At 40.2% G+C, this 26,749-nt stretch overlaps 1 protein-coding gene across 1 annotated transcript in view; it reads right to left on the minus strand.

Moving 5' to 3' along the window:
• Nucleotides 1-799: 799 nt before the first annotated feature.
• The window catches only part of sntb1 (syntrophin, basic 1), a 37,115-nt gene continuing 11,165 nt past the window's right edge, over nucleotides 800-26,749 (minus strand). Inside the window, exons 2-8 of the mRNA XM_056380764.1 lie at nucleotides 24,794-25,037; nucleotides 18,110-18,227; nucleotides 17,860-17,949; nucleotides 15,204-15,340; nucleotides 14,320-14,516; nucleotides 6,827-7,056; nucleotides 800-3,551 (exon numbers count right to left, since the gene is read on the minus strand). Of these exons, the coding sequence (XP_056236739.1) occupies nucleotides 3,459-3,551; nucleotides 6,827-7,056; nucleotides 14,320-14,516; nucleotides 15,204-15,340; nucleotides 17,860-17,949; nucleotides 18,110-18,227; nucleotides 24,794-25,037 (1,109 nt within the window). The 3' untranslated portion in view covers nucleotides 800-3,458. The remainder of the gene's footprint in view (nucleotides 3,552-6,826; nucleotides 7,057-14,319; nucleotides 14,517-15,203; nucleotides 15,341-17,859; nucleotides 17,950-18,109; nucleotides 18,228-24,793; nucleotides 25,038-26,749) is intronic.

Genomic DNA, 26,749 nt, shown 5'->3' on the forward strand with positions numbered 1-26,749 from the left:
GGTTCTGTGTGTGTGTGTTAAAATGTCAACAGTAACAGTGCTGGCCTATCTGTGTGTGTTTTCAGGTCTGTAACACAAACTGTCTGTCTCAGGGGGACAGTTGACCTGGAGAGAATTTGTTGGATTTCTCAGTTGCTATCTGTAGATGTTTAGTGTCCCACTGAGAGTCTGACTTGATTCAATAACGGCCTGAACAGGCGGAGGTTTGAGGTTTCAACTCCTTTCTCTCACTCATATGAATGTGTCCATCCACCTGTGCATCTGTTTGTGTGTATGTTTGAGAGAAGGTAAGGATGCCAGCTCATTACTCAGTAAACAATGTCAAGAGTTACGATTGTGTTAAGCGCTGCCTACAACCCAATTACTCTCAAGATCCTCAGCTAAAGACACATGAATCCTTTTTGCTGAGCTGTTCATTAAAACACTTCCCAAATCAAGCTGAACTGTCACTAATAAGCGGTAAATTAGTTCACAACCTTTCATCTGAACTGTCCTCGAAAATAAAATACTGCATGCTTTTGTTGCTCTGCAGAGGTTGTGTGTGTTTACAGGAGGGAGCATTTCAGTTCTGAAAGTGGAAGAAGGGAACAGTTCTAATATCCTACTAATAATATCATATTATATCAATTAATTAAGAACCAGTATCATTAGCAAACAAGTTGTGGATGTCATTTACATTTTCATATAATTGAAGTGAAAGTGAAACTCTCCCCAGCCCACTGCTTCTGTTGATTTGTATTTGCAGTTGATGAGAAATGAATAAATCACAAATGAAGACAATAAAAACAGATGCGTCGTGTCACTTTTCGTTAAATACATTTATTTATGTGCACCGTTCGAGTTAAAAACTAAGCTTTATCATTCTGAGTGACAGTACAGTAGCTGCCGAAGGCATCAGAGTAATCTACTTATCAAAGCTTCTCTCCACTTGAGGTTATCAGTAAGTGCTGGATTCTTCGTGTGTTACAATGCCTCCACTATCATTTAGTATGAACAAAACAGACGATGTTCCTACTACAGTGCGATAGGATTACAATGTGTAACTCATTGTTCACAGTGCATGTGTAAATGCTCATTGGAAACGTGTGTTATGATATAAAGGACAGAGCAAAACAAAAAGCTTCTGCGTGTTGAGCCAAAACTAATGTAGCCATCATAGAAGTCATTGTCACATTGTTGCTCCACCCTCATCCCGTGATCTCTACGATTCGTTTCTTTCACAATTCAAATATTTATTTTCTTCTCAATCATCTGAAGGCACATGGAAAGACCTGGCAGCAGACCATGTCAGACAGTGCACTATACCGATCTGGTCTGCTGCACAACTTCCAAAAATATAATGAGCCAAACTGGCTGCTGCAGGATTAAAGCAGGATTGAAGACTCCTAGGATGGCTATCTTGTTAAATTGACAGATAAATAATATTTGATTGACTGATTGTGGCAGAATTTGATTGAGTTTCAGTTTCCAATATGAATTATGAAGATTTACTAGAAATACTAATGGCAGATATTTGCTTGCTGGGGCACAGCATAACATGTAGTTTGTCCATTAACCAGACGAACATGATCAGCTCTACAAAGAATACATGGAAAGCATTTCAGTTGGTACATGAAACTTACAATGATGACCCTCAAATAAAGGAAAGGAGCGAACAGCATCATCATGTCTGATCAGACCTATAGAGGACTAGTCCAACAAGCTGGGAAATCCACGTAGGGCTCCTCGCTTTCTTGCCGAGAGCAATACCAGGGTTGTGTGCCGGACTATTTCATGGCCATGGGCAGTGACAGTCTTTATGCTAATCTAGGCTAACCAGCTGCAAATCTCCATAACAGATTCTTTCCCCCACTGCTGTTTCAAAAGTAGAATGAAGAATAAAGATTGAGAGAAATTCAAAACATCGTATGTTCAGTTTAATCTGTTTACAATCTAGCTGTTTATGTGTAAGCAGCTTGCCTGGCGCCGTCCAAATTTAACAAAATCTCCTAACTAGCACAGTATGGACAAAACAAATATAACGTGTTAATCAGTTAGTAGGTGTATTTTGTTACCTTCGGACGGAGCCAGAGTAACTGTTTTGGCCTGTTGCCAGTCTTTAAGATAAGATAAGCTAAGATAACTGGCTAGTGGCTGTAACTTCATAAAGTCATCTAAGTCTCAGCAAGAAAGCGGAAAAGTATATTTCTCTGTAGGATCAAACTATTGCCTTAAATTTATCTGGTCAAAATGTGTTTACCTATGTATTCTGAATATTACCTTATTATTTACTCATGGCAATATTAAGGATAAATGAATCATATACATCTGTATATCCTCATCGTAAACATCTGCGAATATGTAATACTAGTGTTACTGTGAAATATGTAATTGCAAGTACAGAAACAACATTAAGTTCCAGCTGGTTCCCCAGTGTTGAGGACAAAATTGCCATAGCAGGCTATTATTCTAATTTTTCAAAACTTGGATGAGTTGAGTTTTTATTCCTGTTTTTTAAATGATAAATGGGACATAGAATTTAAATATGACATAAGAAAAACCAAATATTTGAGTAAATTATAATTCATGTAACTGAAGCCAATGTTTTGTTTTTTTTATATTTGAAGCCATTATACAGTAGCTGATGTCAGATCACTGTCAAATCAGTCAAACACTGAAATACCACCAGATGGTCACCATATGCAACCCGCTAAAAGAATACTGAGACTATTTGAATTTGAGTCGGCTGTCACATTGTGGGAATCTGTGCCACCGATTGTGGCTCCCAGTTTCAATGATGAATGCTGACACGGCTAACAAGACATCTCAGGGGACGCTAACAAAGACAAATGTATGACAAATGTTTTTCCACAGTGTGCCAACTGTTTGTGGAAGAAAAATTACAAGCGAAATTCAGACTGTCTTTTCAGAGCTAATGGTGAATAAATTATATAAATGGTAAATGGAAGGCAGTTTGCTATTACATTTTGACTGAATTAAAAGTAAACTCATCTCAACCCCTGCTGCACTTGTCCAGTCCTTCCAATCCTGGACGTGACAGTAATGCCCAATCTACTCCTTTCGGTGTGTCCCTCTGTCTGTATATATATATATATATATATATATATATATGTATCATCCTTCCGCATCTAGTCCAGTCCATGTTTTCTTCTGTGGTTCTTCAGCCAACACTTCAGTCCATGCAGCCCTTAAAGGGAGGGTTTGTCCCCAAAAAATCTGTCCATTTCACTCACAGCAAAAACCAGTTTGGATTGGTTTCTCCAGTGTTTCTTTGATTTAGAGTTGGAGACCCAAAAAAGGTCAATTTCCAGAAAGAAGCTACATTCACTCAGCTTGGGTCCCCAGCTGAAGGAGTTTTGACGTTGTGTACTGCATGCGGGCTGCAGATAGGTGTAGAAACAAGGTGGATTTCTGTTACTGTTTTTTAAAGGAGGTGAAATGTCCCTTTAGAGAGGCTGTCAGGCCACCAGACCCAGGCGGGCGATCTTAGCGGACAGGAAGGAGTGGAGGATGAAAACAATTGGCTTTGGACATGAGTGGAGGTCCAGTTGCTGCAAAAAGAGAGGAAAACAACAGAATTAAAAAGTAGAACAGGACAGAAAAAACATGACGGGGATACAGAGGAGAGAATAAGATTAAAAGATGTGAGAACTCATTAAAGCATAAGCAGAAGGGATGGCAGAGAGAAGGGGGTGGGGGGTGAAAGAAAAGAAAGAGGGTTTGTAAAGCACATAAAACCATAAAAATATATTCAAAACTAACTCCACAGTCAACAGTTTCCCATGAGGCAAGGATTAGACAGTCCTATCTGGAGCTAAGCACTATACACACACAAACACCACATCACTGTGAACAAAGCTCTGTTCATAGCCTGAATCAACAGCGGGTGATTTCACCGGTACTATGACTCACATCCTGTTCCTAAGGCCTATAGGGAGATTCAACCCATAAATTCACACTTAAACTACTGTTTAATCGGTCAAATTTAACACTGAGGAAGTTTTACAGGCTACCTCATCTCCAGGAAACATGAGCAGACCTATGCACCATAATTGCTTCACACGTATTAAAAAAAAATCAGGATTTTCAAGCATTGAAATAGATGAAATTATTTTTGTTTTTTTTTAGCTACACTGGCAGCTTATGGCTCAGGGGATGGTGATGTCGGTCAGTGATCCAGACTAAAATATCTCAGAATTATTGGATGGATTGCAATGAATTTTTGTACCTAATGAATCCCAGCAGCTTTAGTAATCCCCTGACTTTTCCTATGAAGCAGCAGTGAAAAGTCTAACAACAAGGCAAAACTAACTAACATTCCCATCAGTCTCAGCTGTACATTGTGTTTTGCGCTAATTACCAAATGCTAACACTTAATTAAGATGGTGAACAAGGTCAATATTGTACAGTACACATTAGCATTGCCATTATGAGTATTTTAGCATTCAGCTCAAAGCACCACTGTGTCTAAGTATAAGTACAGCCTCACATAGACACTAGCATATGATATAACATCGACTCTTAGTCTTACCCTCGTCTTTGCCTTTCTGAAGTGTGTATGTATTTTTTTGTTTTCCAAGCCACAATCAATGGTTTGGCTTGCACCTTAAACTATCAATTGCTGTGACAAAATTAGACACTTCCTTCCTGCCAAGTAATGACAGGATAGTCAACACTGTGGAAAAATAAAGCCCAGCTGATTCCACCTTCAAATGCTAAGCTAATGAGCCATCAGCCACATCCACAAGTGTCCTGGGATTTTTATAAAGCCTTGTCATTGACTGTGCTGGGATTCAGAAACTCTACAGACACTAAAATCTGTTCTGCTAAGGTAGCCAACAGAGGGGTTTGAATCAAAGCTCCCAAGTCCTTGCTTATTTGCCTTCAGCATAAACTGAGCAGTCAGACATGAATGTATCTGAGAGAAGTTTTACACGGAGCAGTATGTGGACTGTCATACAGGCAGATCCAGACATTGATATATGAAACGCCTCAGTTTCCAATTTCTGAATCCCATAAGCCTAGAGAGTAAATATTTTAGTTTTCACTGCCCCTTTACTTTCCAGCATGCAGTAAATCACAGTGCTGTGGTTTTATGATGAATGATGAAACATCAGTGTTGTTTTTCTGGGTAAAAACAGTTTGTATTAGTGCCAGGGGAAGGTAATAAAAGAGCTGCTAGAGCTCATTCTCTTGACACCCACATTATTATTCATATCAGCATTGTCAATAAGATCCAAGAGACTAAAAAAATGAAACTTTTAAAAACAGAAATGATGAACATATTGGGCAGTGGGAGTATTTGTACTTGGTTGTTTTCAGGTATAAACATTAAATTGGTCCTGATTGCTTAGAGGGCGGCCCCTGAAACACGAGCTGTTCAGTGGTGTAAAAAGATTAAAACCCTCACAGTAAGTGACAGGCTATTTTTATAGAAAACTCTCGAATGCTCTAACCTTGGAAGACCTGCATTATGTGTGCAGTTCCTTTTATTACAGAGTTATTTTGTGATGAAGTGCTGTAATTTACTTTCCTCTGTACCACTTTCCCCCTGCCTGTCTTCTATACTTGTAGTCCAGTTTGTGTTTTGCTTCATTTCCCACAAGGCTTTCTCAAACCCCATGAGAGAGCATATGAACTTGTTCTGTTTACTGTGAGCTGTACATGACCACGGCCAAGTAAGCTAAATATATTTCTTTTTATCCATCAGTATAACTTTGAAAGCTCAGTTGTAAATGTATTTCTAAAAGATAAAAGAAAACCATTTTGACTCAGTTTAACTTAAAATTAAAACATAAGGGCTGTCACTGTTTATTTGAAATTTGAACCACTGTTCCTATGGGGGAAAATTTATTCAGTCCTGTGCCACGTTGCATTCTGGTACTACTTGGGTACATGGTTTTCACAAATAAGAAATAACAGATACTATGAAAGGGGGCTGTAAGCACACGCACGCTTTCTTCCTCAGTGAGAAATTCTGGATCAGTCCTTGTGCCCCACCCACAGGTGCTGCTTGGTGGACCAGTGAAAGAGCAGTGCGAATGAAGATGGTTAGCATCAGAGGAAACATTGGAGAGACTCTGCCATACATGTTTAAGCCTCAGACAGACCCAGACTTAGATGAGGGTCTGATGTGCACCAAAATTGGCCACTAGCAGACAAATCAGAACAGTAAACTTAGATAATACTTTTATTTGTTTAGGTTGTTAGTTAGCAATGGTGGAAGTGGTATTCGTGGTTGTGTTAATGCAAACTCTCGCTCCCTGTACCGACAAGGTTTCAGGTTTCAGGTTCAACTTGACAGGATTGGTTCCTTAGGTATATGACTTATGAAACCCTGGCTGTCTGAATCAGTTTCGGATTTTGACTGCCAATGGTTCGCTGCAGTTCAAAGGTGGGAATACGCAGCCATAGCGTTGGCTGCTTATTTTGCTCATGAAATGTCTTTTATTATATATAAAAAAAAAAAACAACCATATTGACATGTTATCAAGGTTAAAAACTTGATTTTCATAGAGGGGGTCTTCAAATTATGTTGTAGCTGAACCAAAAAAAATATAATTTCAAATCATTCGTTTTTAGCTATTTATACACAAACCATTCTCCAGCATAATGTAGCCAAGAATGAATACCACTTGCAGCTGTTTTTAATAGTAAAAGTCACAATATTCCGAGATGGATATTTTCTTGGAGCACAAACATATTTTTCATCCTGTTTGATTTCAGTGTACCGTGAACAACTGAGCACAACAGAGCTCCTGTCAGAACACGTCTTGTTACATTTTCTGTGTCAAAACATAACGCTTTAGAAATATATGACACTCACTATCTCTCCCTCCTTCCCTCCAAAGTCGAGGAACAGCATGCGGACTCCGTCGTCTGAGGACATCTTTAGTTTTTCGTAGGGGTATGAGAGGAGCACTCTGGGCCTTGAAGGAGTGTGAGCCCCTCTCTCCTCCCCGTTCTCCCCGTCTGCCAGTTTGGGGTCAGCCAGCACAGAGAAGCCTTGTTCGTAGTGAATCACCAGCCGGCACTCCTGACCCCGGTACAGACAACCTGGATGACAGACAGAGGGCGTTGATCATTTTCGATCGTTAATAAATCTTCTTGTTCTAATCCATATCTCCCTGCAGTATTAACACGAGAATCACAGAAATAAGAATTACAGTGTGATGTGAATCATTGTTGCAGTGCAATTTCAAATGCATTTTGTGGATTTGGAAAACCCTCCTTACTTTTATGGGGATAAACTGTACTTCTTGTATCGTCTAATGGCTTCAGTGCCAAGTGTTGGCTAGAATTGGAGGGGCAGGGCCACTCAGTGTGATTGATTTGTTATGTAAGTAGGTTGGATGTTTGTACAAAGTTATTTCATTTTCTTTTCACTTTCTTTTGAAATACAAAAAAGATGAATGACATTGAAACAGTTTCTTCTTCTTCTCAGCTGGTTTTAGTGACAGACCTGATCATATGACTGGAAAAGATGCAAAATCACATATGAAACAAACAAACTTCTGTCCAACACATTTACTGTGTTCCTCTGTTCTACATTACACAACATAGCTCTTTACACACGTAACAAAAAACATCATTAACTTGTTTTATTAGTTTTTAATTACAATTTGCCCAGAAGCATTCATTGCTTAGACAACAAAGCTTTGAATGTCAGTAAATACTTTCTGAAGATTAAGTATTGAATAAATGAATTAATGCTGGGCCTTATATCGCACTATACTAGTGTTTCCAATTAACTCTGTAGACCTGAGTTTATTGTGGTTTGATAACAGAAACACTTACATCATGGACAACAACATTTAATCTTGTGTGTTTTTTTTCAGCTTTCATGAAGTATAATGATTTGATATTGTTATGACGTTCTTGGCTATGTTTTCCCACTCTTACTGTTCAGAAGACACTGACTGACAACAAAATGGTACAATATGTTTTAATAGGCTAAGCATTCAAATATACAGTTTAATGCCTGCCTACTGTTTATTGGGTACATAAATATTATAATGTTTAGAGGTTTTTCTCATCGGTATCAATGAGAGTAGAAAGAGACAGCATCAGTTTTGTATCTATAGTATAATAAACTGTAGGGAAGCATAATACAGTATATTTTTTTGCTTTCCTTATTAAAACATTTTGTACCATTCTGTCAACAACAGTGTACAACTTCAATGCTGCCACTGACACCCCGTCGATACATTAGATATCTATCTGTGTCCCATGTCGCTTCACTCAGATAACACATTACAATTTCAATGACAGCCTCTTCTCTTCACATGGAGACCATCCCGCTGAAAGCAGAGAGTGTAATTTATCTGTTCTACCACATTTCTTAGCACTTTTGTTCCCGCTCTCTCCCCTCTCTCTTCACAGCATGTGTCCCGCTGAAAGCTGAGTGTACTATCTTTATCTACTCTCCCAATTTACGCATCACTTTCCTCTGCTTTAATGAAGAACCTGTCTCGTCTCCACACAGTTTGATCTAGCTGCATTTAGTCGTATTCTTCAGTGTCTTGACAGCAGAGGTCCCCCCCCACCCAAACCCACAGCCCCCAGCGACCCAGCAGACATGAAGGCTGCATGCTGAAAACTTCATTTAGACCATAAGCTCCCCTCTCTTGACAACATCTGATCTACCAGGAAGTGTGTTTGTGTGACAAAAGAGACAGTGAGCAAGAAGAGCACTGTTATCTTTCCATTGTTTGCAGACAGCCTGAGCAGGATGTGTGTGTGTGTGTGTGTGTGTGTGTGTGTGTGTGTGTGTATCATGTACGGAGAAGAGAGTGTTGGCAGTGAGAGTATGTGTAATGCTTCAATGCTGGCTTGCATTGGGAATGTATTTTTCATTTTGCAGATATGTGAAAGAGAAATGGGGATGCATATATGTGTGCCATCTCTCTCGGGGCTACACAATACCTATGCAGGTGTGTTTACATATATGTATGTGCGTGTGTTGTCGCTGCCTGTGGCCTGCTTCGGTCTCTTTTGTCTGACTATCAACAGGCCTTTTCTCCGTCTGCTTAACCACAGCGTCACTCAGAGCACACTAATCGCCCCATACACACCTTAATCCCTTCCTCATTCCGCTCTTTATCTAAAGGCGATTATGAAACAAACATACATGTCTGACTATGGTCAAACACAATGTGCAAATAATTCTTGTGAATCTAATTTATCCTGCACAGAGTAGTAGATGGATCGGTTGTACTGCACAATGTTACCATGTCATAAAAAAATGCATGCTACATTGATTCCTATTTGCAGTGATTGTTTAGGGTTTTTTTTTTTTACGCATCTTATTGCGTTCTGCACATTTTAGTGTAACATAAATTCCTCATGAACTTTATGGTTCAGCAGGGAGGGAAATCAATGAAAAGCACTCTCAAACTGAAATGACTTATTCACAATTACAAACACTGCAACAAAGGTGACTCTAATTAGTTTGATTATCAATTAGCAGCAGTCAGCTGTGAAAGAGGTAGGGTAATTAGCCCTTGAATGAGGGAGTTTACAAAGCAACATGAGACAAAGTCAGAGCCCAAATTGCAGGTGCACTGGTAAAATGAAACTGCAGATATATTTAGTATGCTAGAGGGGGGGAAGCCTCAAACATTATAAATGGAGCTTTAGCTTGAGTTCAGGCAGAGTATTTAGGTTGTGTTTGCAGTAACTCTTTCAATCATGCTTCACCATCAGCTGTTTGGCTACACACTTGATTAGTGACATCCAATCATATTCTTCCAGATGTACAACAAATAAACACTTCACCTTTGCTGCCTCTTCTTTCTGCTTATGTGCTACATTTGCAGTATTGTTGATTACAGCAGCAGATCCTTTTCCACCAAATCTAACTATTTGCTGTAAAGGCGTCTCTGACTGACATTTTTTTGCTAAATGCAGGTAAACTGCTTTGAAAGAGGAGAACACATCTTGCAAGTTGGATTGTAATAAGATTATCATGGAGTGAGAAATACTGTTAATCGTCAAACAACCAATAATCAATAATCCATTTTTGTGGCAGTGTTTGCAATGCTGATGTAATGAAGTGTTCATCTTAGTTTGTCCAACCCCTCATTATGTATGTGACATTTTTCTCAGGAGATGACTTTAACAGAATCACTGTATTGTTTTGTATTGTATTCATAATATATTGTAACACACAGAATTCTCTATTTTTAGATGCGATACCACAGCAGCAATGCTGGTTTTAACCATGTTGATCAGATTAGGTGCTGAGGTGTTGTGTCAGGAGTGGAGCAGCATATTACACTAATCTATCCTGTCCTTATCAAGTGTGAGACGCACTTAAACAACAGGGGTGTGTTGATTACAACTTCAGGAAGTGATGTTGGTGAGAACGAAAGTGTGAATCAAACAGAAAAATGAAGCATGCACGCAATCAAATATACAATTTAATATCCACATAACCCTTAAGACATCCCATTCATGATGAAAAATGAGTCTCATAATGTGTAATATTATTCTAATGATGTATAAACAATGTGGCAGGACAAACGTCTCCCTAATGGCATAACAGTTACGGTAAATGGGGCAAAGAGTGTGGGGTCTTTGTTGTGTTCAGGAGTGCAAATTAGACCTGAAACTCTACTCTTCCACCTGAGAGCCTTGATCTGTGGGGAAGCAGGGTTTCCCACCAGAACACACAGACACACACACAGACAGACACACACACACACACACACACAACACACACACACACACACACACACACACAAACATATGCACACACACGCATAGAGAAAGGGGCTTTTCAGACTGCAACAAAAGCCCTTCTTTCATCCTGACGGTGAGTGGACAAGACAGAAGGAGGGAAGGAGGGGCAGAGAGTGATAACTGATAGACAGAGAGGAACTGAATGAATGAGGGCAATGGAGAGATAGTGGGAGAGGAGGGAGACACTAATTCTGTTACCATAACGACGAAGTGGAAACGCTAAAAGGTTATTACAGGACAAGAAATCAGTTTTCACAGTCATTTATTTTAAACCCGTAAATGATATTAGGAGCAGTTTCATAGTTTGAGACGGCATCCCACTGTGCTCAACTTTAAGAGTCACAGCAGGTTAATAGGTTAATTTCCCGCAATCACTGAGGTAAAATAGCTTCAAGTCAAGTCATTAAGCTGTTTACCTGTTCATTAAGGAGTCCCAATCGACCTCTCACACAATTTAACAAGTTTAAAAGCTGTCACCTTTTACAACAATATTACCAAGAACACTGTGGGAGTACAGAAAGCAGGAGAAGTGGGATTACTGGCTTTAAACAGATGACTCTGAAATTGATAATTAAAATAATATTTTGGATCTGTGTTTCAAAGTTCATTCTTGACCGTGGAAACAGTAGATGAGAAAACAAGCTGTGCTGGTGTTTTTAAGCAGACAGTTAGCCTAGCTTATCTTTCCACAAAGACTCAAAACTGGGGGGAAACATCTATCCTGACTGTCCAAAGCAAATAAAACCAACCACAAAAAACAACTTGTTTTGATTTTTGTATGAGTTAAACAAACATGTTGAACTGGGATCTGGATTCTGTTACCAGAACAACACCAGGGTAGCTGTTTCCCCTTGTTTCAAGTGTGTATACTAAGCTAAGCTAACCGGCTGCTGGCTATAGCTTTGTATTTAGCACAGTGACACAGGTATCGATCTTTTAATCTAACTCTTGGCAAGAAAGCAAACAAGCTAAGAAAATGTATGACAATGCAGACTTAACTTAGTCACAACTACAAAAACCACTGCAAAGGTGACTCTAATTAACTTGATCACCAATTAGCAGCAGTTGTGAGGAAGTTCACAAAGCAACATGAGAACTCCTGCGGATGAAGATCATGTGAAACGATTGCAAGCTCTAGAATAGTTCCCAAATGGACCCCATAGTGAGACTGTTTTTTTCAACTTGTGTTTTGAGTGCTTTACAAAATTTCATTATCTACATTACTCTCTTAATCGAACACTGCAAAGGATCAATTCAAATTACCGATTTCTGTTAAGTTTACTAAGCCAGTGAAGTTTGCAATACCTTGTCTTTCTAATTACTCAAAGTATCAACATAACCTCTGATAAGTTGAAGGTACCTTGGGCATATTAATAAGAAAAATGACAGCAGGCCAAGTGCAGCTGAAATTTGATTTCATATCTGGACAAATGACTTTCCCCTTTAACATCCCTCTAAGAATGTCCTGCTGCCCGGTGAGTGATTGAGAGTTCATCTATCTTCAGAGCTAATCTTTACCACAAGCCTGGATAGTGAATAAACCATCGCAATGATTTATCTGGATGTTACACAGATGAAAAGCTGACAAGGTCAACGCAACAACTCCTCAAGTGGCAACTGCTGAAAAATGAGTGAATGTACTTTGTATGCATTATCACACTTCTTTCTCATGGAAGTGTAAATTACTTTCCTACTTCCATAAAAAGGAAGGACTTGGTGCTAACATCAATCTGTTTCAGAAAAGTTATGGGGTCCATTTAAGACAGAAATTCAATAGTAAGCAATAAACATTCAAAACCATTCTCATTTTTCTCATTCTTTTGGCCCATGTCTCTGACCTGTATCATAAATCAGCATTACGGTAGAAAATTAAAGCTGCTTAAACAAACATTTTTAGCCATGATAGTGGCATGGCTCTGTGAATGGCGATGTCAGTCTGGCAGTCTAACACGCTGGTCTAGAAAAAAATATCTTAAAAACTACTGGATGAATTAACATAAAATTTTGTACATTCATGGTTCCTACAGGATTAATCCTAATAACTTGTAGATTCTGACTTTGAGCACCAGCACGAGGTTGACTTGTAATTTTCTAGTGAATGTCTCAACAACTATTGGATGGATTACTATCAAATTTGGTACAGACATCCATGTCTTCATTAGTCTTCATTTGATCTACTCTAGCATATAGTGTGGTAACCCATTGTATGCTACCTGCCCAGAAACAAATGACACACAACTCAAGTTAAGTTAGTACAGCTCTTGGAGTTGGTATGGACAAAAACTGAGCTAAGAGGAGAATATAGGAGAACATTGATCAGGTGGTAGAACCACGACTCCAAATTAATGCCAATGTTTCTTTCTGCTAGGTGTATAAATTAGAAACCCTTAGCTAACATTTGTCATACCAACTTGTTTTCACTGTCCCCAAATGGCCAAAAAATCAATTTGCAGGTTTAAGCTGTATCTGTTGATTCCATTGCTACTTCTAAGCTACAACACGTCCATGTGGAGCAGCTTGTTTCAGTCTAGACAGCGTTTTGTCATGGGATTAAATAAGATATCCTTCTAACATTCACATTTCCCAGCAAAGTGCTGTGACATACAATATCTGATTATTATCACACACCTTGGAGTGTTAAATATAAATCGTGCTCTGCAGACGTGAATGAAGCCTTGCTATGCTAATCACAGCGTGACATTTAAACCTGGATCAGTGGGTGCAGACACGACTTTGGAGAGTTTTGACAAGAGTTTACTGGTGAAAAACGCTGACTATAAGGGTGTAGTGTAGCATATGCTGCTGGATACATGCCGTTTCATATAGGAGTGGAGTTTGAAGTGAAACTTAATTTGGCATGGTGTTATCATAGATGCAGAGAGGCGGGAGGCCCAGGGGAGAAGTGTAATTCCCAGGACATTTTGTGCTTGGAGAGGGAAGGAGGCAAAGAGGGAGCCAGAGAGAGGGGAGGAATTCCCTGGATGACCAATACCCAATGCTAAACGCGCGCAAACACACACACACACACACACACACACACACACACACACACACACACACACACACACACACACACACACACACACACACACACACACACACACACACACACACACACACACACACACACAAACAAACACACACACACACTAGAATAGCATTCCTTTCTATAAATAGTAAGTGCCTTGTTCACATCTTCCATATGGCTGTCAAATTATATCACAAACCCTTTATCTCACTGAACTGTGGTCTGTGTTTGTGCATGTATACAAATTTGCTTTATGCGCTGGATTTAGACTTTATTTTAGGCTTGCGAGACCTCAGGCAGTACTTACCCTTGCAGCCTTTTAAATCCCTCTAGATATGTTTTGCTGCAGCGTGTCTGAACACGACTGATGAAGCATCAGTGAATCCAGCCTAGTGACCTGTAAAGCTCACTCCACTCTATCCACAGCTACACATCTGTGTGTGTGTGTGTGTGTGTGTGTGTGTTCCCATCTCTGGGGTCTGATTGTGAATGTTTCTACATGTTTTCAACCATTTTAAAAGGTGCCTGTGTTTCTCAATCTGACTCACTCGTAGTGACTTCTTTGATCATCTCAGCTGAGGCGTGACATCCGTTGACTATTTGTCTGGTCCACAGGGACAGTTCCTTGGTGGTCTCAGCCCGAAACAGATGAGTCTCGATGCCGAGTCGTGTGCCAGTCCGAGTGGCAAAGAACAGCTCCGTGCCAGAGTGAGGGGACCCCCGGTCAGGACCAGAGTGGACCAGACTGAATACACACACACACACACTCATGTACTTTCATATAGTATATGGAACAAATCAATTATCACTAATAGTAAAAAAGTAGAGCATCTTGCCTCAGGAAAAGAAACTTCTAACTTTCTAACACTTTCTTCTTATGAGATTTTTTTTCTGATTCTCGTTGTGCCCTTCGTCATAGTTTCAAGAAAAACTGGTGGTTAAAACTGTTATCAACTTGCAAAATATTTTGTTTACTGAGCCAAAAAGGCTGTGGGAAAGTCAAGTCAGAAGCAACAAGATTAAAAGTCTACCATCATGCTAGTAGCTCTGTGAGGCTGTATTGCTCCTTGTAAGAAACAATAATCATTGTATTTCTAATTCTTGTCAGTGTCAGAAATGTGTTAAAAATGTTAAATGGTATTTACCATATTAGCATGCTAACAATTGCTGACAAGCACTAAACACAAATAAGCTAAAAGTAGGTAAAATAAAAGTGGAATTATAGCACAAGTTTACCCTTTTGATTGCCGTAGTATTTTAGCAATATCAGTTATTTATATTCATATTTTTAGATAGATTTTATTATTGTGACAACATAATAGTCTCCATAAAATTCATTTATTTGAAATTATTTCTTTGATTTAAAAAAATATTTTATTGTGCAGCTATGGTGTGTGTGTGTTGATGTCTGCACCTATGATGTTGGACCTACCGTGTTGCTAAAAGTGGATAAGTGTGTGCAGGGCTCTGCCAGGCCTCCCTGCCTCGTGGTAGACTGTCGTACAGCAGCAGGTCTTTCTCTGTCACTACCACCAGCACCGGCCTCCAGCTCTGCTTCTCACTCTCTGTCTGCAGCACAAACAGAAAAACAATGAGATATGGATAGCCTTCCCCATATATCCCTTTTCTATACCCACTTAGTTTGTGCAGGGTCATGGGGGACTGTGCTATTCAAATGAAAATAGAAAAGGAAAGAAAACAAAGCTGGCTGCAAATGTTAGTTATCCTCTTTGTGGATTATTGCACTGTTTTGCTAAGTGCACAAATTAGAGTCTGAAGTAATAACTTTAAAAAGTGATTACTGAGTATTAAATGGTAATTTTTATAATTACATCAACTGATCTTAATCACACAAGTTTGCTTAGAATTTGAATCAAGCACAACCTTGATTGATTTGATGCTGCAGGATTTGATGTACCCTTGCCCTCTTATATTTATCACAAATACTGAAAGCGTCCTCAGGTTTTAAATGAAAGCAGGTGCTTCATCAGAGATATCAATGGTTGTGTGCCAGTGAGCTGCTTTATGGGATGAATGTTGTGTCTGAGAGAGGAATGGTGTTTAATTTGTACACTTAACAGTGTGTGGTGTAGACCAGATTTCACCTCTCACTTCACCCGTGACTGGGTTACATTATTTTTCTCTCTCATACACACCCCGTCACACACCTTTCTGTCTCTGTCAATATTTCACTCCAAATTTCAGCTAAATGTTGTCGAAAGAAGCAATAGATAAAGATAAAGGTGGCTGGTGTGCAGGTGCAGGTACACTTTCAACACATTTACTTTGCCGTGCCCCCTCGCCCACCCATCATTCCTAATGAGCAGAAACCTCACTTTCCCTTCAGAAACACACACTGTTAATCTCTTAACTTAGAGCACACACACACACACACACACACACACACACACACACACACACACACGCTCCATATTTCATTTTACAATACTCCATAACTATTCTCATTATGAGAGCTTATCTGCAGCCTAGCCATGGAATCCTAAGCTGCTCTTTGAAGTTCTGCCTCAGCCAATCATACCGTGGGATTTAGAGGGTCAAGGGTCAGCTTTTTAACATAATGAGAATATGTTGCTAAGTAACAGTATTGTACTGCATTTGATCCTTCAAATGCAGTACAATATTGGCAAATTCATGAGTACTAAATTAGACAGGTATGTTTGTGTGTATGCGTGTGTATGCGTGTGTATGCGTGTGCGTGTGTGTGAGCGTCAGGATATGTTTGCACAGGTGTGTGTCTGTATGTGAAAGAGAGAGCGAAGCTTTAGCTGTGTACTTGCTTGTGTGAATTTGAAAAATGTATGTATCTGTATGCACAGCAGACATGCACAAAGCAAAAATATGCATGCACACACATGTATGCATATACACACACACACACACACACACACACACACACACACACACACACACACACACACACACATAGAGGATCGTCATTGTCGTTGTATTCCTGAGCTTGTAACCTCAACAGTAACAACTACATGCCAAAGTCTGAGCCTTACCCTAAGTCAGTCAGTCACTCACACACGGTAAAAGACACAAGGCAGACAGGCCACAGCAGACAACACATGACAGACATACTGCCACAACAGTGGTAGCTCTGAAGGTGTCAGTGTGCTTCAGCAGAAGTGCCTGTCAGTTGGTTTAACATCACCTGATACCCTCTTCCCTCACACTTGTCCAATGTTAAAATAAGTGGGGTCAGCGTCTGGCCAGATGTGTGGATGTGAGACAAATTTCAGGTTTGAACGGCTATCTCAAACTGTCTTTTTTCATTCTTCACACAACTACATCTGTCATACACCCAAATGAGTGCAACTGACTGAAATCATCTTAAAGTGTGCGATGCTATCCCTGCATTTATATTATTAGTAGGTCGCCCCCCCCCCCCCACCCCCCCATGACAGCTAGTTTTGACTCCGCCTTTAAGTATGGCTATTTGGCTATCTGTCTGTAAGTATTCAGACGGCGCACTGTGCAAACTAGTTCATTTCAAGCAAACCTGACCTTTACAGACCGACAACTCATACTGTGTCTAAAGAGGGCATAAGTTGAAAAAATATAAATGCAATTTCTTTTTGCCAATTTTAAGTGATGCACCTAAAAACTAGCTCACTAAATAGTCAATACAAAAGAAACAGCACTTCAAGAATTATGTCAAATATATGAGACGTATCTTCAAAAAATATCACGTATCACTCAAGTTTCACATCCTAAAGCCAAGTCTTAACCTTTAAACAGCACTTTGAAGACGGGAGACTCAGCGAATATGTTCTCAATTTACGTACACGTTCACAGATTTAAGGTGTAAAACTCAAACTGAACCTCACAAAGATAGAACAAGAGCACACACACATGCACAAACATACCTACACAAGATATTCACAAAATAAAAAGCGTGAAGGTAACCCATTAAAAACGTGAGAAATCTAGAAGTAATGGTGTTACTCACACACACACACACACACACACAGACGTGTATGATTATAGTTTTTACAGCCTTTTACACTCCATGTCTCTCTCTCTCTCTCTCACACACACACACACACACACACACCACCTCCTACCTTCGCTGCCAGCCATCCCAGGTGTCGTATCTCTTTGCTGCCAGCAACCCCCGTCCTGGCTGTGTTCTGGATGACCTCTGCCAGCGCCCGCTGCGGTGGGATGACAGTTTTTAGGATAGATGATCACTCAGGACGCATTACATTCAAAGCAGCTCCGCAGGAGCTGAATCACGGCCATTGATATATCTAATTCTAATGGTCACACTGATGATGAGAGACACCTGTAAAATCAATGTAATCAAAGACAGACCTGTGCCAGCGTGGATGTGACAGAGTGCATGGCAGAGAACCAGGACAGGGCAGATGGTTGGTCTGGGCACCGCAGCACCACAGTGTGCCTGGCGTCAGGAGAGTGTAGCTCCAGTTGTCTGGAAGAGAAGATAAGAAAAGTTCAAACAGCTTTAACCTCTCTGTTATCATTGAGGGGCTCTCAAACTTGTTCGCAACCTTAGATGAAAAAAATCCATCTTGAATATTGAAATTGTATGCCTTATCAAGCAGACCCAATTTGACTCAATTTAGTCTTGAATCATAGTTTTAGCAGCCAAATATTCAGCTTCAAGAGATGCTCATTTGTCTCATCTACTTGAGAATGAGCATTTGGATGGAACAACGTAATGAAGTGCAGTGAAATTTGAGTTTATTCGAGTCAATCTAAATCACGAAACAGCCTTTGCTCGTGCATCTTCTGTGGGCCATATGTCACAATACTGTCTCCATCTAAATTTCCATAACTAATCTGCTTATATCATATGGGAGGATTTCTGGCCTCGAGAGAAATGCATCTGTAAGATGCTTCTCCATCTTACTGAACTGCTCTTTGATTGTGTGCTCAGGGAATATGAATTTTAAGAAGGTACATGTGGCAGCCTTTATAGTGCATAATGCCACATGCTGTTGCATCAATACATTTAGTGCTCATGGCTGTGGAGTAAAACCAAAAGCAATAATACTCTGAACAGGTATGCTAAAGCAAAGCAGAGCTTAATGTCCTTTCTGGACGAAGAAAAAAATAAACCAGATTAGACCAGACACACAAATTACAAATATTGCAAAGACAAATAATGGCTGACTCAGAGGTTTAGGGGACAAGACATAGTAAACTAGTGTTCAGTGTGCGCCTGATGCTGAGATCTGGCCATGTTTGAAGAATATGAACTTGAGTGGTTGTCATAATTTGTCATAAGAAGGTAAGGCAGAAAATAGAGATGTGAGATTTTAAACCACATATCAGCATGGGGCCGTGGTGTATTGAACGGGCAACAGTACAGTCAGTAAAACTTGCTGCAGGAAGCACCCGGGGCATTTTTCTGTGAGTACAGGTTCAGTTTCAACTCATAACATAAATTAAAATGCATTCCTGAATCAGTGAGTTTGCCACCAACTATGAAACAATCTTGCATCTGTGTTAACAGCTCTCCACTGTCCAGGTAATCCTGGTGGGGTTTTTTTTGTTTTGTTTTTTTTTTTAAAAGGAAACCACTCTAAACCCAGAGTGATTTCAACTCTGCAAACATGCTTTCTTTGCAGCTTTCTTCATTCACACACACTGTAGACCAGGAAAAGCCCCAGTGAATGTGATGAATCTGCTCTTCTATCAAACCCTTGCAGGCGGGAGAGACCGTCGAGATCAGCTCCAGGTGTTTTACTCTGGGTTAAAAATAGAACTGAAGCCTGTAAAAGGCGAGTTGATTGAGGAGAGGACAGGGGTGAGCTGAAGGGGAGGAAGGGGGGAGAGGAAGGGGGACTCCAAGACCAGATGTGAGTTTAGTAGAGGACGTTCTTTAAGGATGGTGTCATTCTGACTTCCATGAGTTATACGAGACCTTATCTGCCATTTTCTGGCCAAGATGTGGAGTGACTTTGGGGCTAAGTTATCTCATCTCTTGTGTGCGTGACACAGACATTGGGAACACAGGGAATCACTGGGAGAGCAGCACATGAACTGGATGAGTAGTAGGTGGATTTGAATCAATGCAATTATTCATTGGTGAACTAACAGCTCCAGCTTTAAAGCAATAATATAAGATCCAACCCTGTGGAAATTCAATAAAATAAAACTCAATATAAGCTTACTGGAATTAAGCTATTAAATATGTGTCACAGAGAACAAGAAAACACAGTTAGATTTCACAACAGTTCAATTATTTGTTTTGGCCTCCTCTCCCATCCCATGCTTAAATCCAGAGATGACTCAACCTAGATTAATTGTTGTGACACCAAAGCATAGCCAGGCTCCAACCAGAGCTGTTTTTAAGTCCTTTGTGACAAGTCAAGTTTGAAGCCTTGAGTCAAAGCAAGATTCAATTGAAGTCTCAAGTCCTTAAATCTTAATAGGAAAATTGTAAGTCAGCTGCAAGTCTGTCAGGTGTCTGAACTCTGACGAAAGATGGCATTTAAACACTTTCTCTGAAAGCTGTGTAATAGCATTTTGTAGGTGGCCGAGTCCTTTCACAGCAAAGGCCTAATAATTAACTATTCAAGGTATGTGGCTGTCACTGTTATTTATTCTCCGCACTGTTCGGGGATTTTACCAGGTCAAAACATGACACTTACAGGGCCACATAAAACGACATATCCTGATGTTTTGTCTGGACCGATCCTACACTTCACATAACGACACTCAGTAATGTTTAAATGATTAGTCGAGCAACACAAAAGTCATCACTATCTGCTCTCACAGTCAACTAATCATTGAGTTTTGAACCAAAACTTGCAGCCCTACAACTTGATTGCTGTTACACCCTTTCTTCCATCTAAACACCCATACAGTATATGTGACGTCTCCAAGCCCAAGCAGAGATAACCCCGATGCTATCATTAGGGTTATCATCTTTCAAACCTTTCAAGGTTTCCTCCAGTTCTGCAAAAAATATATATTTTGCAACGTGACATGTAAAATTGTTGTAGTGCCCCTTTAAATTCTTCCCTTCCTCGTGTCTAGTCCCATGTCAAGTCAAATCTTTAGACAGTCAGTTTTCAGGCCTCAGGTCTGCAGCTCCGACTCCAACACAAGGTCTCAAACCATGCCTCCTACACTGAATGGTGTGTAAATATTTATCTTGGAGGATGTTTAGCCAACAGTTGGACTGCCTCGAGCTGTCGAAACACAAGAAGATAATACATAAGAGGTTGTATCATTTTAGTTTTAAGATCAATGTTCTACACTTAACCCGGGTGAAAAACTTTTACTAAAAGTTTTTTTTTTTTTCTTCCATTCAAAAACCTGTCAAGGTTAAACTGTTGTATAATGTTGTAGAAAGTGTCATACTGTGAGGAACCATGCTGGTTCTGCCAGAAGTCATCTCTTCCTTTTTCCTTTTTACAAAGCTATACATGTTTTCTGCGGACGTCCGAGTCTCACACATTCACACTCAGGGTTTCAAGTCTGTTGCTTCAGTGATGACACAGATTAATGGTGAAGGAAGAAAGAGATAGATTTCATCCATTTTAGGAGATGAATACCTTTTCTTCTCTCATCTCTGTATCTTCCCCTTTCCCTTATCTTTGCTCATCTAAGCGTTTCCTGTTCTTTTGCAATTTCAATTTTTTTTTCTCCCATCTCTCCACACCTCCTCATAACATTTTTAATCTGCACTGTAAATGATAAGGCTGTAACTAAATCTTTTTTGTAATTTCATCTGTCAACAAATGTCACAGAAAGCTAGACTCATGCGTCCTCATACACAGTTTATGTTAAGGTGAGGAAAACTTCTTCAGCATGTCCACTCTCCTTCCTCACTGCTCTTTCCTTGTCTTCCATCATCCTCTCTCATCACTGTACGTGTCTCGCTTTCCCTCACATCGTTCGGTCCTCCCAGGCTTACACAGAGTTTAAACATCTGCTGAAATGAACAGAGAAACCCCTCAGAGGGATGCAATATTGCACTGAGTTTAGTATAAAAAAAAAATGATAAGGAGGCTTTCACTGTCACTTAACATGGAGCCTTTTTAGTCCTGAAACCAAAATAAGAAAAAAAAACAGGGAGTGGGTTTAGTCTTGCCCTGCAATCTTTAACTAGTATAAATGTGAAAATGTGACTGTTTAAGTTTCATGGACATGGATTAAACATAAGATTTCAACTTGGGTGTCCTACTGTTCAAACATTTACTGAATATTTACTGGTGAGTCAAAGGGGAATTTGTCCTGGCTGCAAGAGTAAGGAAGAAACAAAAAACATGCTGGTCGAGGTAAATTGGACCGAGGACTTCATTTGTGACAGTGAATCTGCCCTACAGCTTTATCTGTTATCTGTGTGAGACAAAACCTCACCTTGTCACGAGATCAGACTGCTTGTGTAACTGGCTGACTAATAAAGTCAAAGTTATGGCGAACAAAGTGAATGTTCAACCCTGTTGTGCTCTTAAATAGTTTAATACATCATCCGAGATTTGTGAATGTGCAGCTCAAAGAATCTGTGAGCATTTTGACAGCTATGATTAAATTTGATTTCAGTTTTTTTTTTTAAGGACATACCGTATTTCTGGGAGGAACTGACCAGTGCAACAACAGCCTTATGCTTAGTCAAGTGAAACTCAGGTCATGTCCTCATGAATATCTGTAAAAGCTTTGAATCTATCAAAACCTCTAAATGTCAACCATTTTTCCGTCCAAACTCGCCTGCTCAGATCAATTTTTAAACGCCGTTTTCCACCAAGAAGCTTTCCATTGTTTCTCCAGATTCTCATAAGAAGGAGCTGGACAAAACTCTCAACAGCAAAGCACAGACAATCTCTGTCAGTAACTTGCTCTACAAAGACAGTAAGAAAATGGGACAATTGCATTTAAATCTGTTAAGAGAAATGTACTTTTGTGAATCTTTTTTGTTTTTTCAGTGGTAAATAAAATAAGTTTTGCCATAGAGTAACAAGCCAACAGAGAGCCATCTGCTCTGTCCTTGTAAGATGTTCTTCTTTTTCATTTTGTTTGTGTTTGTTTTCTTGATTGTTTGTGTGTGTTAGCATTTACATTTTACAGTTTCAACATGGAGCCATCTGACAACGTCTATGCACACAGAGGAAACTTTGAAGTCACTATTCACTCTCACCACTTGACTTTGATGTTTTTTCCAGCGTCTGAAACTTTGAAGTTTCTCGAGGTTCAACTATCTCAAACTTCTAAAATCATACATATACGGGGGGGGGGGCATATACGGATGGAGGGATGGCAGGATAGTGATACACGGGGAATCGTAGTGAAAGAAATGAATCGAGAGAGAGAGAGAAACTGATGGGAGAAAAGGATGGAGATGGAAGAGAATTGATTCAGACATAGACAGAGAACAGAGAAAGCTGGGAACGCAGAGAGAGAGAGAGACAGAGAGACACAGAGAGAGAGAGAGAGAGAGAGAGAGAGAGAGAGCAAGATCATGAAAGAAAAGAAAGGAAAAGGAGTGGGAGAAGACAAAAGAAGAAGTAAAACACAAACAAGTGATTGAAAAAACAAGACAGAAAAAAGCGAAGACAAAAAAAAAAGTATGAGTGGGAAGGCAAACAACATGGTAAGAGAGAAACACAGGGAGAGACAACTAGGACAGAAAGCACACATCCACTGCCTGTGACACCAAAAGAAAAGTTGAAAGAGTAAAGTGCTTTCTTACCCCATTCTGTTTGATTAGGGCCATTGTCATATTACCAACCAATTAACTTGACGACACCTCCTAACAGACCACCCCCCCGCTGACTGTGAATTATCTATGCGCTACTTCAAAAGTCTGTCTTTAATAAAAATGTGAAAATGGCCTAAAAAAGTTGGAGAAACACTACTGAGTAATCCCTTGAGGCTATCAGAAGTAGCTGCAGACCCGCAGGGTTGACTTCTCTGTTGTCTCTCTGTCACAGTGTTGAGTTAAGGAGCAGAGAAGCATCAGTTAACATTGGTTAATTAAGGTAACCATTTCTGGGTTCGCTACTATACACTCATGTGACAGACTTCTTTCACTGCAACACAGATCCACTGCATCCTTTCCACAATGGAGGTCTGCTTAAACTTGGACTGAAATTTGAATTTTCACTTTTTTATGCAAGGAAATATAAAATACAATGATAATGTGTTTCCCTTTGCAGTGATTGACTGACATTTGAGAAGAAGAAGAGGCACTGTCAACTTTCGTGGTGCACCACTGATAAGAGACAATCCCCTCACATGCAGAAACAGACCAAAAAAAAATTCTGCTTTCAGTTCAACTTGTTATTGTCCTCAAATCCCATTAAAAAGACCAAATCCAACAACCATTACCGTTATGGTTACATCACATTCACGTCACGTCACGTTCGACATCACAAACGCACTGGAAAACGGGGTTAGTGAACGGCAGAGAGCAGCATGGAGGCCAGGGACTTTGTTACGCCAGTTCCTTTTTTTTTTATAGCTTTTACTTCAGTCTCCTCAAACTCAACGCCGACTGAACGACATTCAAGCGCTGCTTGAATGGAGAGGGATGGAATTTGTGGCTGAGTCCACCCATGTTTCCATCACTGTCAGTCGTCGCTGGAGCCAATAAATACTCATGACTACTGCAGAGTCATTTGACCCGGGAATGAATGCTGATCGTACCCTTTCCCACTGAAGACAAAAGCCAGATGTTAGTGGGTGTTAGAGGGTTTTTTTTTGTTCATTGTGAAAGGGGCTTTAGTAGTTTTGCAACATCCCAGCCCCGTCTATGGCACTCGGCTCCAAGCCAATTTGTTCTAACAAAAGATGTAAATCTTTAAAAACTATTACACATGAATTGGCTGACTGAATTATGTGAGTGGCTAATCAATGAAACAATGATTGGTCTTTCAATGAAAAGCAATAAGCACAAGAGCAGCAGACAGATACAGATAAGACAGCGGCATCTCCAGAGAACTGCTTTCTGAGGACACAATGAGGGTGTGGGTGTGTGTGTGTGGTGTGTGTGTGTGTGTGTGTGTGTGTGTGATTGTCACCTACCTGTTTTCAGGGTCTGGTGTGGTCATGGCTCGGGTTACATAACACATCTTGAGTGGTATGCACCTTCTGTCGCCCTGCAGAGACAGGGAGGGCTGGGTGGGGGGGCTCGGAGGGTCTGAAGTGGAGGAGAAGGTGATGGGAGGACTGCCAATGCGGGGAGATTCAGGAGGAGGAGTTTCCCAGCCGATCTCTGACACTGGGGAGCCCTTTTTGACATATGGCGTGGCCTCGCGCATGTACTTGACTGGGTAGGATAGTAAAAAAGAAAAAGATTTTCAGTATAAAGTAACACACATAGTTTGAACAGTCACATTAAAGCAGCACCTTTTGAGATTTAAATGTTCTGGAGACACTTTTGGTCAGGGTATTTTAGGTATGGAAAATCTTTCCAGTATTTCACAGGATACAGGTTACTGATCACATACTTATTCATTTAGTGTTAATAAAAAGTGTAGGTCACATCCCTGTTTTTAAACTGAAATACAGTATGCTGTGAACTGTTTTGAGATGGTTGTCACCATAGTTTGTTGTTATAGGTGAGAGGAAGGATGTGGTGATACCACAGATGTTCAGATACGCAGCAGAAACATTAACTGTTTAATCATGTGACCACAGACGCATTTGTATTATTATATTTATATACCTACATGTGGCTGCAGACAGAAAAATAAGTCTCAGCAACAGCTCTGTGTATTAATGATGCTTGAACTCTGCTGCAAAGACCCATGAGGATGTGTGGGTAGTCTATGGAAACTTGCCATCATGTCATTTCCTTCCTTCGAAACAAAACTTTTGATTATGACTCTGCTCGATAACAGCATCATCCTACTGGTTCAGGGTTACACGACAGAGTGAATGGGTCTTTGAGTTTCATAGTAAAATGAACTTATGTACAACATCTTACTTTATCATTGAATAGTATGCAAATGAAGTAGCCCTCGCTGCCATCAACTTGAAACCATCACAGCAAATGTCAAAGTGCCAATAGCCAAAACAGACTCAGATGCCTCTTCGTCTCTCAGTTAATGCGTTAAAATGAAAGTATTCTTTGTGATGATTCAAACCTTGTCTCTGCTGCTACAGGCAAGCAGTATGAAGAAGAGAATTAAGGCACCGCAAAACACAGAATCTACCCCCACAGCTCTCGGTATATTTCCAGATAGCATGGTCACAACTGATGCCGCCGGGCCACCTGAGAAACTTTCCAAGCAGTAAAACAGAAAGCTTCACTTGTAAAAGTCCAACTCTTAACCACTGGAGGCTTTATAACTATTTTAAATTCCTCATGTTTTAAGGTTCAAGAAGGGGAGAAGAAAAGTGAAGACAGGACATATGTTTCAATGAAAGACAGAAATAGAGAGGCAGAGATAAAGTGGGCGCTTAGCACGCTCCCTATGTCCTGAATGTTCTGAATCCCTGGTATGCCCTGGATGTTTAATTGGCATATCCCACTGTACAAGCCGCGTGTAATTGGCATATGGCTGGTGGCATTTGTAATGCAGCATGTGAACTATTCTTGGGAGAAGCTCTATAGACCCCTATGAGACGGTGTAACAAGCCTAACCGCCAACCTGTGGAGGAGAGATGACAGGCTGACACATAACACAGAGGAGGAGACGGGGGTGATGTGAGTGTCCTCAATGGACCCACAGAGACAAGGTGATCCAGTTGCACAGTAGAATAACCCACACAGTCAGATCAAATTAAAGGACTGAAAATGTTGATGCTGATGTTTGTTAAAACGCATCATTACAAAGAACAGCGCAAGTGAATTCATTGGGCTGCAAAGACTGAATCCTCTGCAGTCGGTGGTGACAACCTTGTCTTTTATGAGAGTGACGTGACACAAAGGAACATGTAGGATTCCTATTTTAAAAGAAAAAACGAACAATCCAACTCTGATATAGACTTGTTTGAGTGCAAGGACACACACTAACACACACCTCATCTTCTGTG

The sequence above is a fragment of the Seriola aureovittata genome, chromosome 7 (genome assembly GCF_021018895.1).
Source record: "Seriola aureovittata isolate HTS-2021-v1 ecotype China chromosome 7, ASM2101889v1, whole genome shotgun sequence".
In the NCBI taxonomy this organism is placed as follows: domain Eukaryota; kingdom Metazoa; phylum Chordata; class Actinopteri; order Carangiformes; family Carangidae; genus Seriola; species Seriola aureovittata.